Source organism: Bactrocera dorsalis, chromosome 1 (assembly GCF_023373825.1).
Source record: "Bactrocera dorsalis isolate Fly_Bdor chromosome 1, ASM2337382v1, whole genome shotgun sequence".
NCBI lineage: Eukaryota > Metazoa > Arthropoda > Insecta > Diptera > Tephritidae > Bactrocera > Bactrocera dorsalis.
In genome coordinates, this window is record NC_064303.1 from 97,742,980 (window position 1) to 97,760,381 (window position 17,402).

The window sequence follows — 17,402 nt, forward strand, 5'->3', positions numbered from 1 at the left end:
ATACAATTCAAAAGATTTCACTTTCAATTTCTATAATATACATATCTCACAGATTGACTGATATTTTCGATAAAAAGTTCACAATTGGAACTTTGATCTACATATTCGGTGTCTGGGGACTTAAATAGTTTTGGTCCGATTTCGATACTTTTCGGTCATAAGTTGGTCTACTTTAAGCGCGCTGTTCGGGCAAAGTCTTATCCCGATACATTCATTGGGGCTTGATTTGCATTTTGAAAAGTGTGATATCTTCAATAAAAAAAAAATTTCACGTTGATAGTCCGATAATTAGTTTCTTTTGAGTTATTCCACAAATAACAAAGAGAGCTCGGGCACTTCAAAGCAAAAAGTCAACTTTATACGCGTTTTTCTCAAAACTATGTTTTTTGAACTGGTGATAACTGTAACTCGAAAACCGCTCAGTGGATTTTAATGAAATTTATACAGCTTTTAGAATATACTATATAATAAACTCGGACCTGATCGAAGGATTTTTTTTAATTTCTTTTTTTAAGACCTATTAACTGTTGATTTTTTCCCAAAAATTTAGGCAAAAATTTCCTGAGACCGCCATTTTGTTAATTTTTGAAAAAAATCCTTTGATTAGGCCCAGGATTATCTATTTATAAAACAAATTTTTAAAACCGATTTATTTTAAATGAATCTCCAAGGACTTATGGTTGTCACCGCAAGTACCTTTTTTTGGAACTGGGTCAACACAAACAACTATAACTTTGAAAATTAAATTTTTTTTTTTGAAATTTTCATGACTTCAATCTATAATAATGCCATATTACTACTTTTGTAAAAATTTCATACGTACCAATATAATACTGAAAATTCTCATTAGGCTTGCTAAATACACTTTCATCGTTTTGCTAGATACACTTTGCTTTTAGAGATTTATTAGTGACGTTCAGAAACAAAAACTCCCGAGACTGCAGTGCTCAACACTGAGAAGAAAGCTTGGTTCCAGCCTTCAGTTAAAAAAAAAACTAGAACCAATAAACATCTCTCTTATTTTAGTCTATTAAACACTCAAATATCACATGTGCCCATACAGGAATGTACATACATTTATGTTTTACAAAAATAACACCAATAAAATTAGCACACTAAATTAAATACTTTGTAATTGTCATTATTAATTTGCGCTGAATTCCATAAAATTTTTGTCAATTCATTTGTAGCACGCCTATCAATATACATTTCATCAATTTGTGCCCAATAAATTTGCATAAAAGACTGTTTCTTCGCACGCAAGCGCGTATGTGTAACGAGTATGTATGTATGTATGTATGTACATGTCATCCAGCGCAAAACCGTGCGTCGCTGGTAGCAATTGACGTCTATCCTCCTCGAATAACGAATGAGTGGTGTCAATTTGCCGGTTCCATCTCGGCATGCATGTGTGTTTGTATGTGCTTTGTTTGCAAGTTGTGCCTATCTATGCGCGTCGATCGTCACTTCGAACCTTGTACGCGATATCATCGAACAAATGTTCATTCTCGAATAAACATTACTTTATTAATGCTTAAAATAAAGCATCCTTTTTAGATTAATTGATACGTTTGCTTCCATTTAAAAATGTTGCAAATAAAAAATTTATGCAAAACTGGTATTTTTCGGTTAATTACGTTCAATTATTTATTTATTTTTTGATGGCTATTTTTTTTTGTGCTCTTAGTTCAAATTGGACATCCTTAAACAATAAAAAATAATAATAACCAGAAAAATTATAAAAAGTAATTATTATTCAACAAAAAACCAAAAAAGAATTAGCAAAAAGATTTTTGTGATCGTGTGATTGTCTGTGCAGACGACTGAAAAAGACGTCAATGAATTTTTCTTATTTGCTTTTTGGCTTCTCCCCGAGCGTAGGAGACGTTTTGTTATTGGGATAACATAACTTGAAATTAACATCTGTTTATTCACTTTTTTATAACATGAAATTTTTAATTACTTGTTTAAGTTCACGTGTTTTCCTCGTGCTCTGGATAAATACCAACACACTTATAGATCTTGTATTTATGTAAGTTGTTTACGAAATTGAGAAGGCACTTTAATTAGTTAAAGCTTTTTTAATATTGTATAAATAAAATTGTACTTGTACATGCCCATTCTTACTCGGATTTATTACACAGTTTTAAGGTATTAGTGTCTGAATTACAAAACTTAATTCATTCATTGCTAAATCGACTTTTTCACCAAATCCATCATTACACCATATTTTTCCTTTCAAACATAATGAATCAATGTATGGAAATCGATATCGTTTGATCTTGACTCCTTTTTGCCTGGCTGCGAATGCGAGAAAAATGTCCTGATGGTTGTTGGTTTCAAGAACTCCGCCTGCCATCCAACCATTTAGCTTTTGGAACAAAAATTCAAAAGATTGTTGACAAAATAATATTTTATATATATATTATATGAGTTTCTTTTATCATATAGATATTTAAATTAGCCTTATCCTCAATATATAAAGTACAAGTATTTGTAAGTAGTAAACTGTATGTCAGCGATCCTCGCAAGGCAAATATATTTAATCCGGCCTTCTGTTGTTGTTGTTGTAGCTGCAGAAATCTGCCGAATTTACAGTTCTTAGCCAGATAAAAATCCGGGTTTGTTCCGATTACGTAGACCCGACGGCTGTGGGAACGGAATCTGGCCCTCTAAAATGTATCGCTCCTTGCAGGGAGACAAACATATGTATATCTAAAATTATATCTATAAAGTAATTGAAAATGCAGAAAAAAATCTAACGTTGCTGCGACCGATAAAGGCGTGGTGATCAATTAAATGATGCCACATTGGAAAAATATCCAAACAAAATTTTTGAAAGCCAAATTAAATGAAAATATCTCAAATACAAAAGATCTTTCAAAGTTGTTCAATACTTACTGGCATAAATGAGATAAATGGCTAGGAGATCCAGTGACCTAAGAATTATAAACCTTTCGGTGAACCAGTGACCAAAGGATCACCATTCACTAATTCCTAATACCATCTAAAGAACGAGATCATCTTATTAAAACATGCAAAATAATCATCTTACAATCGATCACGTAGAAAGGCTGGCGTAGAAACATCGGTAACATAAAGAAGCTTCTTCTACACCTCGGCATAGAATAACTCAAGAGTAAAAAAAAAACGAGTAAGGAAGTGCTAAGTTCTTGTGTAACCGAACATTTCATTCTCTTGCAAGTTGCAATTAACAAAGCCAAGAAAATACCTTCAAGTGTGTAGGGTTTCTAAGTTAAATGTGGTCTCTGGCAAGTTTTTACCCGGTTTAATCCATTTTAGGCTAAAAAATGCACCCATATTAGAAAAACACCTTCCATTTTATCAAACTAGAATTCGAAAATCTTTCTATTAGGTACGAGTATATTAGGGGCTAAAGAAATTATTGATCCGATTAAACTCATTTTTGATATGCAGGCATACTTCGGTTTTCTCCGAATTTCTAAAATATATCTCACAGATTGACTGATACTTTCGATAACAAGTTCGTAAATGGACTTTTGATCTACATATTCGATATCTGGGGACCTGAATCGTTTTGGTGCGATTTGGACATTTTTTGCTCATAAGTACAGTATAGAACTATAATATAATACAGTATACATACATATGTATATACTAGACAAGAAATTTTCCGTTTACCTTTTAAATATTTTTTTCAGTTTGATTTTGTTTTACACTACTTGTATAGGCGATTCTGAAAATGCGTGCACAAAACCTGTTCTCAACTTTTGGGTTTCCCAGTAATTTTCTTCTTATTTTTACACAAGTGTACATACAAGTTTATGAGTATATGTTTATGTACGTTATTTCCATAAAATATTGAATACAAAACTTTTTTCAGCAATTTAATTGCATTTACATTACAGCCACATAAAATACCTGGAAGCTTCATAAATGTCAATGAATTTTTGTAGTGTTCAAAGCTATAGGGGGATTCACATAAAGTGGCTTTTAGTTGACTTCTAACATTATTTTGATTGACAATTGCCATATGTATTCTACATATGTATGTATGTACATAGGTGTATGTAAGTGCATAAGTGTGTACATTATTTTGTTTTTAATTTCAATTACAGAGAAAATGAAATAAAAGTGTAAGAATATACACATAAGTAAGATTATTGCAACCACTTCCGATTCCTAAAACAGAAAATTTAGCCAAAGGTATTTTATGTAAGAATAAATAAATAGATACTTTTTCTTAAAAATATACTATTTCAAATCATATATCATGTCATCGAGTTAGAATGAAAGCGTCTGCTGCTTCTCACTCTATTTGAAGGACATCTATTGATTATGTTGAGAGACTTAGAAGATTTCATCGTAGATCTCTTTTAATTCACTTTCATTTTCTATTGATATACTTAGAAGAGCTTTGTGACAATCCTTCATCGCACGTGCTGGCTTTTTACTCCTTCTCGTTAAGTTCTAATAAACAAATTTTGTTGTAGGCTTCTTCGTACATAACCAGCTTTGAGTTTATATACAATGTTGACAGCACGCTTTTTATAGTAAAAGCCCTGACACTATAAAATTAAGTCTGATAAGTTTATCGTAATTCTAGATATTAATACCGTACACAAGGGCCTATTCATTATATCTACTTCTATGCACAGAATTGGAAAATAGTAAATTAAATAAGCTTTGTGGCTTTGTCTGCTGAGCTGAACATTAAATGTAATTGATAAACTTGCACTTTTCAATAGTAGTTATTATAATGTAAAGCTCTGTGTAAATAAAAAAAATTATATAATGAAACAAGTGTCTGGGGTTTATCAATCATTGCTTACCTATTGATTGCACTTCATGCTACTTTTAACGTCATACTATACGTAATTGTAACAGTCATTTATAGAGTGGAGTGTACAACAGACGTATGTCCGCTTACATAACGATTTTTCTTAATAGTTGAAAATAATCGAAAGCGCTATATCATTAAGTTGAAAATTCTCAGAAAGAATTCATCCAGCTCAAACTATTTTAGTACTAGTAAGAAGAAAAAAAACAGAACAGAATCTTAACATTTGTTAACTGTTTTTATTGTTGGTTTTATGCATTTCTTTTTTTCAAATAATCAATTTTTGCGAGAGAGAGAGAGAACTGAAATTGTGTTGCCAGCAAGTAGACATGACACAGATTCTTTGGAGTCTAAGCTTCGTTTACAGATTTCTTTCACTCCTAACGCTCAATCGTGTCTATGTATATGACTAGACGACCTTCACGGCAGTCATTGTTGAGTATCTACTTTTAATTTCTTGAATTCAGAAAGAAAAAAGCGTTTTACTGTTGAAAACTGAATGATGACGTCGAAGCTTGTTTTTTGAGGTTATAAAAAATTTGTATAGGGTATATTAATTTTGCCGCAAAGTTTGTAACAAGCAGAAGAAACCCTTAAGAGACCCTAGAAATAATATATAAGTATGTATATATATAGTAAATGCTCAGTGCAATGAGTTGAATTAATTTAGCAACGGCTATCGGCTTGTATTATATATAGGTACGTACATGATTTCCTCAGTTTTTGGGATATCGATATGAAATTTCGCATAAACTTTTTTCTTCTCAAGAAACTGCTTATTTGCCAGAACCGCCGTTATTGGACCACTAAAAGATGTTCCTGCTTACAAATAGATCGATTAGTATCACGTTCTTGTAAGGAACATTTCTGAAAGGAAAAAGGGCTAATAGGTACCAAAAACCATATTCGAAAATTCACCATAATCTAAAAACAAATTTATGTATAATTCATTATTGTACAATTAGATTTTTGATCAAGATACTTTATACCAATATTGAACGAAAGCGGAATCTTGCTGGAAGAAGTAATATTGGATATAGGCATAAAAGAAATGTTAAAAATGTAACTTTTATAGAGGTGAAAGTAGAGTGCGATTCCATACGTTTTTTCAAACACAAGTATTAAAACTTCCTTGACAGTGAACTTCGAAACAGTCCACAATAGTTTCAAGTACAAGTCTCACAAAATTGAGGTTTATGCCTCCCTATTTAAGCCAGTGAAGAAGACGTTGATAATGGTAAAGTGAAATAAATTTGTAGTAAGATGACGCTTATTGGAAATGAAACGAAATAACAAAAATTTAAGAAAAAATATTAAGGACGATCTGAGGTCGGTAAAAGGAAGTAGAGAAGCTTGCTTGAATTTTTAAGAGTTTAAAACCGATTTATCTCGATTTCCGGCGAAACTGTAGAAAAAAGTTATATGGCAAAGTTGTAGGTAATGAAAATATCTACAATTGTTGTATCAATACCTTTTGGACATAACCTCAAAATTAATGGGAACAATTCAAATAAACCAAACTGCGGTAGCTACCGCATTTGTTCTATTTTTTACAAACTCATATGATTCTCTCAACGAAGCCTAAGTGTAATTCCCTTATAATAAAAATTAATTGATAAATAATAACTACCTATATATTTTTATTACTTAATACTCAATTGTTTCATTTTAAAGTAATAAATTCCTACTGTAATGTAGACAATCACATGTACTAATTAAAAGGCAGTAGTCGGCTGCCAAGATTATACTATTGTAGAGTTATTTATTGTACTCGATATTACTGATGTGCATACATATATTATATACTAGGGTGGTTCAAAAATCGAATATTAATATTTCCGATTGGTGATTTGAAAAATATTCACTCGATACAAATTATGCCTCCTTTTCGCACTATACACTGGAGACTGCAGGCTAAGGAAGCACTTGCCGAACACAGTTCTGCGATATGGAAAAGGAAAATCCAGAACATCTGATTTCGGACTGCTCAGCAATTTGCGGAAGCAGGCTCAAGGTCCTTGGTTCCATCTACGTTCATCGGTATTCCATCACATCACCTCAGTCCTCACCACCAATAATAAACGGTGTTTTTGTCCACCCTAATATACACATATAAGTACATATGTACATACATAGCAGTATGAAAGTTTATTTAAAAAATGTGTGTATATACATACATATATACATATAAGAAACGAGAATAAGTAACTATTAGAGCATGTAAGAAGACACTGATAATCTTTTTTCTAGCTTTCCATACGACTGTAGTATATCAGTATGTACAGTCTAGTTAAACTTTAAATATATAAAGACGGGTAGCGAAAGGGAACCGGGATGCTGCGATGCTGCGACGTCATAACGAACAAAGCTGCGCGAGATCCTTTCTCTTTTCCTTTTGTTCTAATTAGAATGTAGAATGTCATCGTGTTTTGGTGCATGTGCGTGTGTGTGTGTGTTAATGTGTAATGTTCTCTCGCGTGATGAGGTCTAACGTAAGAGAATCGCACGATTACAAAAAATACGAAATGTCAACAGAACAAACAAACATTAATGTTGTGGTGAGAGTGCGGCCCTACAATCGAAGGGAGTTGGAACAGAACCAGCCCCAAATTGTCAAGGTTTTGGACAACAACGATCTCCTCTTTGATCCCGATGAAGAGGATGATGAGTTCTTTTTTCAAGGGACAAAACAGAACTATCAGGATATTACAAAACGTGTCAATAAAAAAATCAGCATGGATTTTGATAGAGTATATGATCCAGAAGCCACAAATCAGCAAATTTTTGAGGAATGCACATCACTTTTGGTTGCTTCAGTGTTGAACGGATACAATTGTTCCGTGTTTGTTTATGGTGCCACTGGAGCAGGGAAGACATTTACTATGCTTGGCAGTGATACATGCCCTGGTCTAACTTTTCTTACTATGCGTGAACTATTTGAAAAAATACAAGTTCAAAGCACTACTCATAAATTTGATGTAGGCGTAAGCTATTTAGAAGTCTATAACGAATTAGTAATGAACCTTTTGACAAAAACTGGACTATTAAAGTTGCGAGAGGACTCGAATGGTGTAGTTGTTAGTGGCCTCGTTTTAAAAGCAATTTACAGTGCCAATGAATTTTTACAACTACTGGCGCAAGGAAACTCAAATCGCACAGCAAGATCGATGAAGTGTATTCAACTTTTATTAAAACACAGGAATATGTTATTGTCAATCAGAAAAGCAAAATCAAGAGTATGAACTTTCGTGAGAAATTGAAGAAGGAAAATATAGCTTACAATACGCTACTTGAGCGGAATTCCATTAAATCAGAGGAGATGCTTACTGCTTCCACCTCTGGTTACAATAAACAAATTGCCAGGCTTGAAGAGGAATCCACGCGCTGGCGCCGAAAGTTACATGATGCAAAAAAGGATCTAGAAAAACTGAAACTAGAAATAAAAGAATCTAAATATGTTGAAATTTTGAAAAAATATGAAAAGGGGAAAGACTTGGAAGTGCGTCATTCAAAACAAGATATTAGCATTAACCACATATCCGGCTCGAAGGATCATGTACGAAAACTCACCTTATAGGCCACTCACACTTTCTTTAAAAAAAAAATTTGGTGCATGTGCGTGTGTGTGTTAATGTGTAATGTTCTCTCGCGTGAAGAGGTGAATGCGTGCTTTTGATTCGGTGTGGTGAACTGATGAAAATCTGAGGTGACGTCACTACTTATTTAGCCACAAAGTTTAAATTAATCATTTTTTTTTATAATATTTTAGTTATGGACGTTTTAAGTTGCGATAAGAGAGTTGAAGTGCAAGATCAATCTTTTGAGTGCTAATATGTTATCTATATATCTACAAACACACAATTCCTGGAGCAACATTATTAAACATATTAGACTTAGAAAAACTTGCTATAAACTTAACTTAGAATCAGCTAATCTACAATTTTCTTCATTGTTTTAAAGATCTTGCAACTTTGAATAAGTCATTAGGAATTTTGGCTCTCCTTTTTTGTTGGACTACATCTTTTACCCCACTTCTGTCATAGTTTTGTAGCCTTTAATACCTAGATGGTCAGAGAACTCTGGTTTACATGGCAAACTTTTTTGGATCCATCTGAATATGAGTTTTAACCTCTTCAAACGAAAAATCTCACTTGACAAATTCTCTGAAGCACAACACTGAACAAATATAAACTATACATTCGTATATATGTATATTTTTTGTAAAATTTTAAAATAGTCCATGTTGGACCTTGTCTATGTTGGGATAAGCGAAAATAGATCTAATCTCTAAAATCTAGAGCTGAGACGACTAATGGCCAACAATGGAGGCCCCAGCCAAGAAAACAGAAAGCTCCCAATGTCGATGACAATCAACGTCCTATTATACGGAGGTGCGATCTGGGCAGACGTGCAGCCCTCAGAGTTGAGAACTCTGCATTTATCAAATGCGTCAGTACTGGTGAAAAGATATTTGTTTATGAACATGAAGTCGAAATTGTCTAAAAAACCTAGTAAATAGCGCTGAAAAACTGAGCCGCAATCTAAAAACCCAAACTCCGTTGAGGGCACTGATAGCCATTGCAGCCGAGTCTTATAACAAGTATATGGAAAATTGGACCAAGCGATGCTTTCATTGGCTCTGGAAACTATTTTCAAGGCGATAACACAAAATTTTTATTAAAATTCGTGAGAATTTAGTTTCTTGTCAGTCCGTGTCAATTTTGATCAGATGGTAAATATGTATTCCTTCATTCATTCTCATCAGAATGACAATTCTTGTTTTATTTTTCTAGATTGTGATGTACTATATACTTGTACTAAAGCAAAAACGAAAGCTAAGTAAATTAAATTATTTTTTAACTTGTTTTTAGGCAATAAAATGACACAATTTGTCACACATTTTATTGGCATTTATTACAATAGAGCTTATCTGATATTTCTTGTGCAATAATTACTTTTAGATTAGCTTATCTGCTCGTTTTGCGGTGACGATACTTAAAGAATGCGCTTAAAAAGTTAAATTTACCCACTTAATGAAAAATATACACATCAAGTTGGCGAAAATGTTGTTAAGGCAAAAAACGTGAAATTACAGTTTTTCGTCAACTCACATGACAGTTTAAAGCTGATTTTTATATATCAATCAAACTGTTTTTGTGACCAAAGGGAGAACATTATGTATTATCGTTAATATTTAGTAAACAACTTCGTTAGGCATTGAAGAAATCAATGTACAGGTATAACGTCGAAAATGTGACACTTAATTGGAAAGAAAAACAGTTCGAAGTTATTGACAAAATATGCCCAAAAAAAGAGTGCTCGAACACGACTTTTAGCATGGTCCTAAATACCTATGTATATTTTTATAATACGTATTGTACATTATATAGTCTCGTGGTGGTCGTGAGTGGAGATAGAAATAAAAATATTGACACATTATTAATCAAGCAAATGTAAATGGTCGGTCATATACATATACATATATATAGCTGTCATACATACTGATCTATCTAAATCAAGTCCTACTATGAAAGACTTTATCTACTAAACTGGGATGATAGCTTTTTTTGAGGATGTCCTAAAATTATACAAAAATCGAAGAGGATACTTAAGGATAACGATACCTCGTTAAGGTTGTACTAGTATCAGACTATAAACACATATTTCTTATGGATGGAGTTAAAAGATTTTGGTTTTACGTCTTTAAATGAAACGATTATACGACTTGGATGTTTTTCAAATGGAATGTTAGATAGAAATCGTAAAAGATTTTTTACCAACGTAACCTAAATGACCTGCGGCCTTTCAACTCCTGGACGAATTCAGATTTGGAACTGGAATATAAATAGGATTAACTCTATAGAACTTTATTGGAACCCTAGGCTAGTGGTTGCAGCATTCTGACACCGGAGTATAATGGATTGATACTCATCAGAAATGGTTAGCTGGTTAGGATATAGTAAAACCGGACGAAAAATCACATGAGGTAAAAGTCGTTGGCTCAATGGAGCTCATCAGAAGTGCCGATGAACGATCGATTAACATATACATATAAGGACGTAGTATCTCGGGTGGTACGGAGCCAGATTGAAGTCTGTAGATAAAGTGGGCCTTCCGCTTTGCCCTAAGGTTCACTTCTGATTGCCAGCTGAAACTTCCTCAGCAAGTGAGATTGAGGAAATCCTTAAATATTGTAACCCACGCATGACTGGAGGATAATAAAGCTGGAGAGAACATTAGTAACCATATCAACAAGAGTTGATACTGCTAAATTCGGAGTTCGTCGGTTCTCTCAGCGAATCCAAGGGTGCCATATTTTATGGGTTCGAAAGGTTGGTACTTAGGATACTCCCGATGGAAGCCAAATCGGATAGCACTCAGGCTGCAGATGCGGTGAATACAACAGATGGAGATAATCAAACGACCCTGGAAAACGATCCGATTTTTTCGGCCATAGCGAGCTCTTGGAGCGTTTCGTTAATTGGCGACTCCATTCTCAGCCTCGAACGGCTGTTTGAGGAGGTGCGGGTCAAGTACGACGTGGGCGCTGAACTACCGCTTCTGGATCAGATTTCTTCATATTAACCTCCAACTATTATACCTTCGTATAAAACAAGACGGATCCCGCGTCGTCTTGATCCAGGAACCGTAACGGCATTTTTGGTTTGAGGACGAATAGTCATAAGATGCTGGTGACCAACGATGAATGTAGAACCAGCACCTTTCAGAGAAGTGATCATCACAGTAGACCATAGGTCGAAGTACCAACTTCAATTATTTTCTATACATTCAGATTGCAGGGCGGCAGCACTAGCCTTGAACTCGTTAACAGTGCCTTCGGGGTTGGTCAAGCAGTGCCTAACCTCGTTATCAATAGCTTGGAGTCTTTTTGCGATAAGACTGGTATGGTTACAAGACCACAGCGGAATTGCAGGCAACTGTAAAGCTGAAGAGCTAGCTAGGCACCGCAAAACCGATATCAGTTGAATGGAAGCGGTTTGGCTAGGCTCTTGCTATTTATGGAGGCGTCCATGCTGCAAGGCTGGGAATCTTGCCAGACGCCATATGCTGAAGCTGTATGGAAGAAGGCGAAGTGGAAAAATCTCAACACTTCTTGACTGTCCCACGTTTGCGAGGTCAAGGCTTAAATACTTAGGTGGTGCTAAACACAGCCCACCGAACTGAATGGAAATGGGCAAATGTGTATTGGTCACTAAGCGTTTTGCTAATTTATAAGTTCGAACACAGGAGTTCTTCTTTTCTATAGCTTCACAAAGGACTAGATATAGCAGCCCCCGTGCAATATTTCTAGATCACCCATCTAACCTAAGATAATCAAAACCCAGCAAAAGTCAATATTTTGAGTTATTTGGTCTTAGAATGAGATATCAGCCTTTTCATGTATTTGTTTACCAAAATCATACGCTTTATGATTCAATTTGATTTGCAAATGAGTAAACAGATGTTTATAAATATGTGTTTGTGTACATTAGATCGGTGATACTCGTATGTGCAACTGCCCAATTTCTCAACCCCCTTTATACCACCTGCACTCTCACCCCCTTCATTGACAACCGACTATAAATAAAAGTGGTAAAAGAAGCATGTGTTTCCGTCAACTGACAATGTGATAAACACAATGCATATACTATATACCAAACACATACATACATACATATATGCATATAAAATTTAATATAAATAAACAACAAATCACAGAATACGCATACGTACTGTGGTATATATATATCTATATACATATATATGTGTATATGTGTATATGTGTATATCTGATCAAAGAGTTAACGCAATAAGGTTGTTAATATGTTCGACATATTTGCGAAATTATCATCGAGCACTTAATCGATGCGGTAAACAAAAAATAAATTCAGAAAACTTCATAAATTGCAAATGAATCTGGCTTGCTGATCGCCAGACATTGGGGATTTGGGAATTGTGAGCGCAACCCAGTTGTGTTTACATAACACGCTACTGCCGACGAGACGTTAATTGACCCATCGACCAAGCGTGTACTTGTAGTATGCTAAAATTATATGACGCCCGAATATTTACATACAAACTTACCTGTCAAACCGGAGAGCAAATTGTTGGCGATCGTTTGGTTTCCTCCAACACATTGTAATATAGTATAGTTATATAGCAAGTATATGGTTTAATGTGGCCGGATCCTGCAATTTGAAGTTAAGTTGTATGCAATAAAGTGTTTCATAACATCCAGTGGAAGCGTGGTGAGCACAGACTATGATGGAAAAATTACAGGAGCTCATTGATGAAAGCGTGTTGCCATCTTTAAATAAAAAAAATAAATTATTTATGAGAATATTGAAATGCTGGGGAAAAGAAATATGGATGGTTTGATGCGAAGTTTGGAAGTCAACATATGAAAATCAAAATTAAGAATATAACAAGTTGTGGGCTAGGAACATTTAATAATCCCAAAATATTTCATCTACGTCAAAATTGCACAATTTTTTTGGACGTTTTCAAGTGTGTTGGAAGGTGTGGCTTTTGATTAAAGCGTCTCATTGGAGTTCGCAGGGTTGTTGAGATTATTTTTACTAAATTGTTATTTGTACAATTAAACATTTTGATACCCTGACCCTATATAATATGTCCGACTGTCTGTACCTCTTTCTATATATACGCGATATACTTCCTCAGTTTTTGAGATATCGAACCAAAGCCATCCATAAAGCCATAAAGCCATGAACTTGCCATACCTAACCTCGTAGAAGCGCATAAATATGTAAATATAATATACATATAAAGTATATATCTAAATTATATCATCTACACTATGTTTTATATTTATTGATTTAAGTAATTCTATCTAGTTGCTTTACAGTTTATTTACAGTAAATTATGTTTGTGAAACTTGCGTCATCACAATTGCAAAATTTTATTAACTGAAATAAATATTTACTAAAGAATGACGTTGTCGCGAACCAGCCTTTTAATTTTAATTAATTGACAAACAAAGTCGGTTCTCAGAATACAAGAGTTGACGGGTATTTTGGAGCTGATGAAAATACACACATAAAATATATACTATACATGGACTTATACGTTTGCGAGGAAAGGGTATACACCTGAAAGGTATTTCGAAAAAACACGTGTAACACAGAAGCTGTTCATAATATGAAAATTGTAAATTTATATGTACATATATTAAGTTAAGCTCCAGACAGGTGCTGTATTTTTGTTTTTTAATTTTTTCCATAAATTCGTTTTAATTTACAGTAGTCTCTCAACAGATTTGCCCACGCTTGATATTACTTTTTTAATAGTGAAGGTCTCTTAAGGAACAAACCTATAAAATTTAAAAAGAAAATGTTTTTAATATTTCGATAAGTAAATAACATACTGAAATTTAAAATTGATATCTCAAATAGTTTTTGAATTGAAGTCTTTTAAAATGTAACCACTCAGTACAGTCAACTTAGCCAGTTTATCTTTTATACTTATCTAGTAAATTTTTTTGTTTTGTTTTGTCCATGGAAAAGACCGCAATCAGTGCAGCTGTGAAATACCTTTGATTTTGCGCCGTCGGAGATCGTGTTTCGAAAATATTTAATTTTTGTCTTCAAAAATTTTGGTTAAAATATGTATAAAAATGTCTCTTTTACGAAATTCAAATCTATATCTATCTATAGCTGTCGATATTACCGCTTCTAAGCACTCTGTTTTGAAAACAACTAGAAAGATATAAAGGATCTACGCAATCGTAACGCATCTAAAATTAGATTGGGACATATGTATATGGAAAAGGTGCTATTTCGGGCTGAGAAGTAAAGTCCTTTCTCGGCGATAAAAGACCAAATTCGACAAGTCGCTCAACATCCCCGTCCCTCATGGACGATGACAATATTTGATGAACCGAGAGAAAGATTCTGGGGAAGATTATGCTACTTTGCGCATTGGCAACGGCGAATATCACATTCGATGGAACGATGAATTGTGCAAGTTATACGATGACATTGACATAGTTCAGCGAATTAAAAGACAGCGGCTACGCTGGCTAGGTCATGTCGACCGTATGGCTGAAAACACTGCAGCTCTGAAAGTATTCGACGCAGTACCTAATAGCTGTAGCTGATGAAAATTTTTTGAGCTCAAACTAGTAATCATGACACCTCAAATACCCCACAGACCTCTAAGCACATTAGTAGCAAAGTTTTCCTTCAGATTTCTTGAGTAGTGTAATCTAAGAAATCAGCAAGATTGCTCCTTAGTATCCTCGCAGAGTAAAAAAAATGCAAATTATTGAATGTTTCTCAAACTCAATGAGCCCGATTCTGATCTGATCCATAAAAAATTAACTCTGCTATTGAATTCTTAACAGAGAGAGAGAGCATACGATCTCCTTCGCAGCGCCTAAATATGAATCTGAGCTTATCAAACCGTAAAAGCTGTCAAGCAAGCGCGTGAGAGGGTGTGTAAATGCAACTGTGTCCTCGGAGTTATGGCCGAAAATGAAAAGAGCACATGACTTTCCAAAGATTGATTTTTTCTTGCAATTGTCTACTATCCGTTGGCGCAACTTGTGATTGGTGATTTTCCATAGCTGTGAACTTGTTTTCTGCAGCGGCATATATAGCGTACTGCCACAATCCAAAGTGCAATGATAAACAATAACAACAAACAACAAAAGGCAAGCATTATAAAAAATGGCAAGGAAATTGCATTTGCTGATTGTGATTGCAGTCGTTAGGAGGCCAAACTTGTTGTGATTAAAAAAGCGTGGAAAGAAACAACAACTACTTCGTACTTGCAAAATAAACACAAACAAAGAAAAAATGATAATACACATATATGTATATATGTATATGTACATATATGTATATATGTATATGTACATATATGTATATATACATGGCTCCAGCAAGACATATCTCCAATGTAGAGTTGCTAAGTTATTCACTTGGAAGCCTGGCATAATGCTTCGCGTATCAATTGAGAACAAGCCGCGTCAACAAGTGCAACAAAGCGGCGCCTTCAGAGAGCCTTTTCGACCCATGAAAATGTGCGCCGCATTGCCGATACTGATAGGGGCAAATGCATTTAAAGTCTCGTTTTGCAATACTCATGCATATATGTATGTATGTATATATGAATATTTGTTACTGGTTTATTCAAGTTTGAAGTGAAGGAAGGCCGGTCCACAGGCGTTCACATATGACATCTGCGAGCAAGTGTGCAGAAGTGCATACAGTTTATGGCCACACATACATACATACATATGTGCAAATAAATGTGAATTCATAAAATTGCAAGATCAATTGTGTGGTATCCTAAAATATGTGGCACACATGCATATGCATGTATGCATGTGTACAAGTTTAATGTGATGGGAAAAATGTATAGTCGTTCTTGAAACGATTGTAAAAATAAACATGAGCGCATTTTTCGAGGTCAGTTTAATAATTTGACAACGCTGCACTTGTGATCGATGGCACGAAGGAATAAGAGGATGGCGTTGAATGTTCTCTAAAGGTCTCTATTGAGCTTTATCTATGAAAAAGTACAATATATACATACATATGTATGTGATCATACCAAACTCTGGAATAATTTTTGCGCTATCTCGCAAGGATGGACCAGGTTGGCTTTTATTGATTAACGATAGTTTGGAAACCATGAGCTCCCATTGAAAATTTGTTTTTTTTTATGAAGAACTGGAATCGAACCCTAAAGCGGTCACTTGATTATTCTGTATAACACTTTGAACTTAAAGTATTGAGCTGGAATAATGAATACGTTATTTAGTTTCTCGACAAAGATGTGTATTAAAACACAGATCCAGCACTTGTATTAGTAAATGGAGCTAACAATCTCTGGAGAAAATCTAAGTTTAACAGCTGTACGTACATATATATGTATGTATTATATCCTGAAAAGGCTATATTAAGCGGCTGCATGGGTTTCTTCGAGTAGAAAACAGCTTTTATCAACAATTTTTTCTCATATAAACAATAAAATATTTCAATTGAATTCTTAATTGTTACAAACATACACTATAAATAAAGAAAATCTGACATTTTTGGAAAAAAAAAATATTGGCATGATAACTCCTTATAAAATCATTTAAAGTGAAAAGATATGTGTTTTAGTTAAAACCTTAACTTAGAACTTTGACGAAGGAAAAAAATGAAAATTGAATTTTTGGTGGTAGTTTTTGCAAAAAAATTAAAATTTTCCGATTTTTTTTGAATATTTATATTTATATTCGAAAAAAAATCTTTCGTTCAAGTCTTTAAGAATTACATCCCAAAGACCTGTGTAAAATTTCATGATGAAGGTTGTGTAGTTCTCGAGAAATCTTGTCAACCGACTTCAAAAACATAGTTTCGAGAAAACGCGTTTAAAAACGGCGCACTTAGTCTAGCTAGCCTCGAGCGCACAAGTTCTCTAGGCTATATCTCCGAAACTGTTACTCGGATCAACTTGAAAATGACTGTAAAAAATGCAATTTTTTAAAACCCTTAAACTCTTAAGGGGTTATCTTAAGGAAATATCCGGAACACTATAAAGTATATCTTCTTCTTCTTTACTGGCGTAG

At 34.2% G+C, this 17,402-nt stretch overlaps 1 protein-coding gene across 1 annotated transcript; it reads left to right on the forward strand.

Annotated features, from left to right (window-relative positions):
- The first annotated feature begins 7,347 nt into the window (after window positions 1-7,347).
- On the forward strand, window positions 7,348-8,399 carry LOC125778106 (kinesin-like protein KIF18A). The gene is made up of 2 exons (XM_049454452.1): window positions 7,348-7,980; window positions 8,022-8,399. The coding sequence occupies exons 1-2, from the start codon at window positions 7,348-7,350 to the stop codon at window positions 8,397-8,399; spliced, it is 1,011 nt and encodes a 336-aa protein (XP_049310409.1).
- Window positions 8,400-17,402: the final 9,003 nt, after the last annotated feature.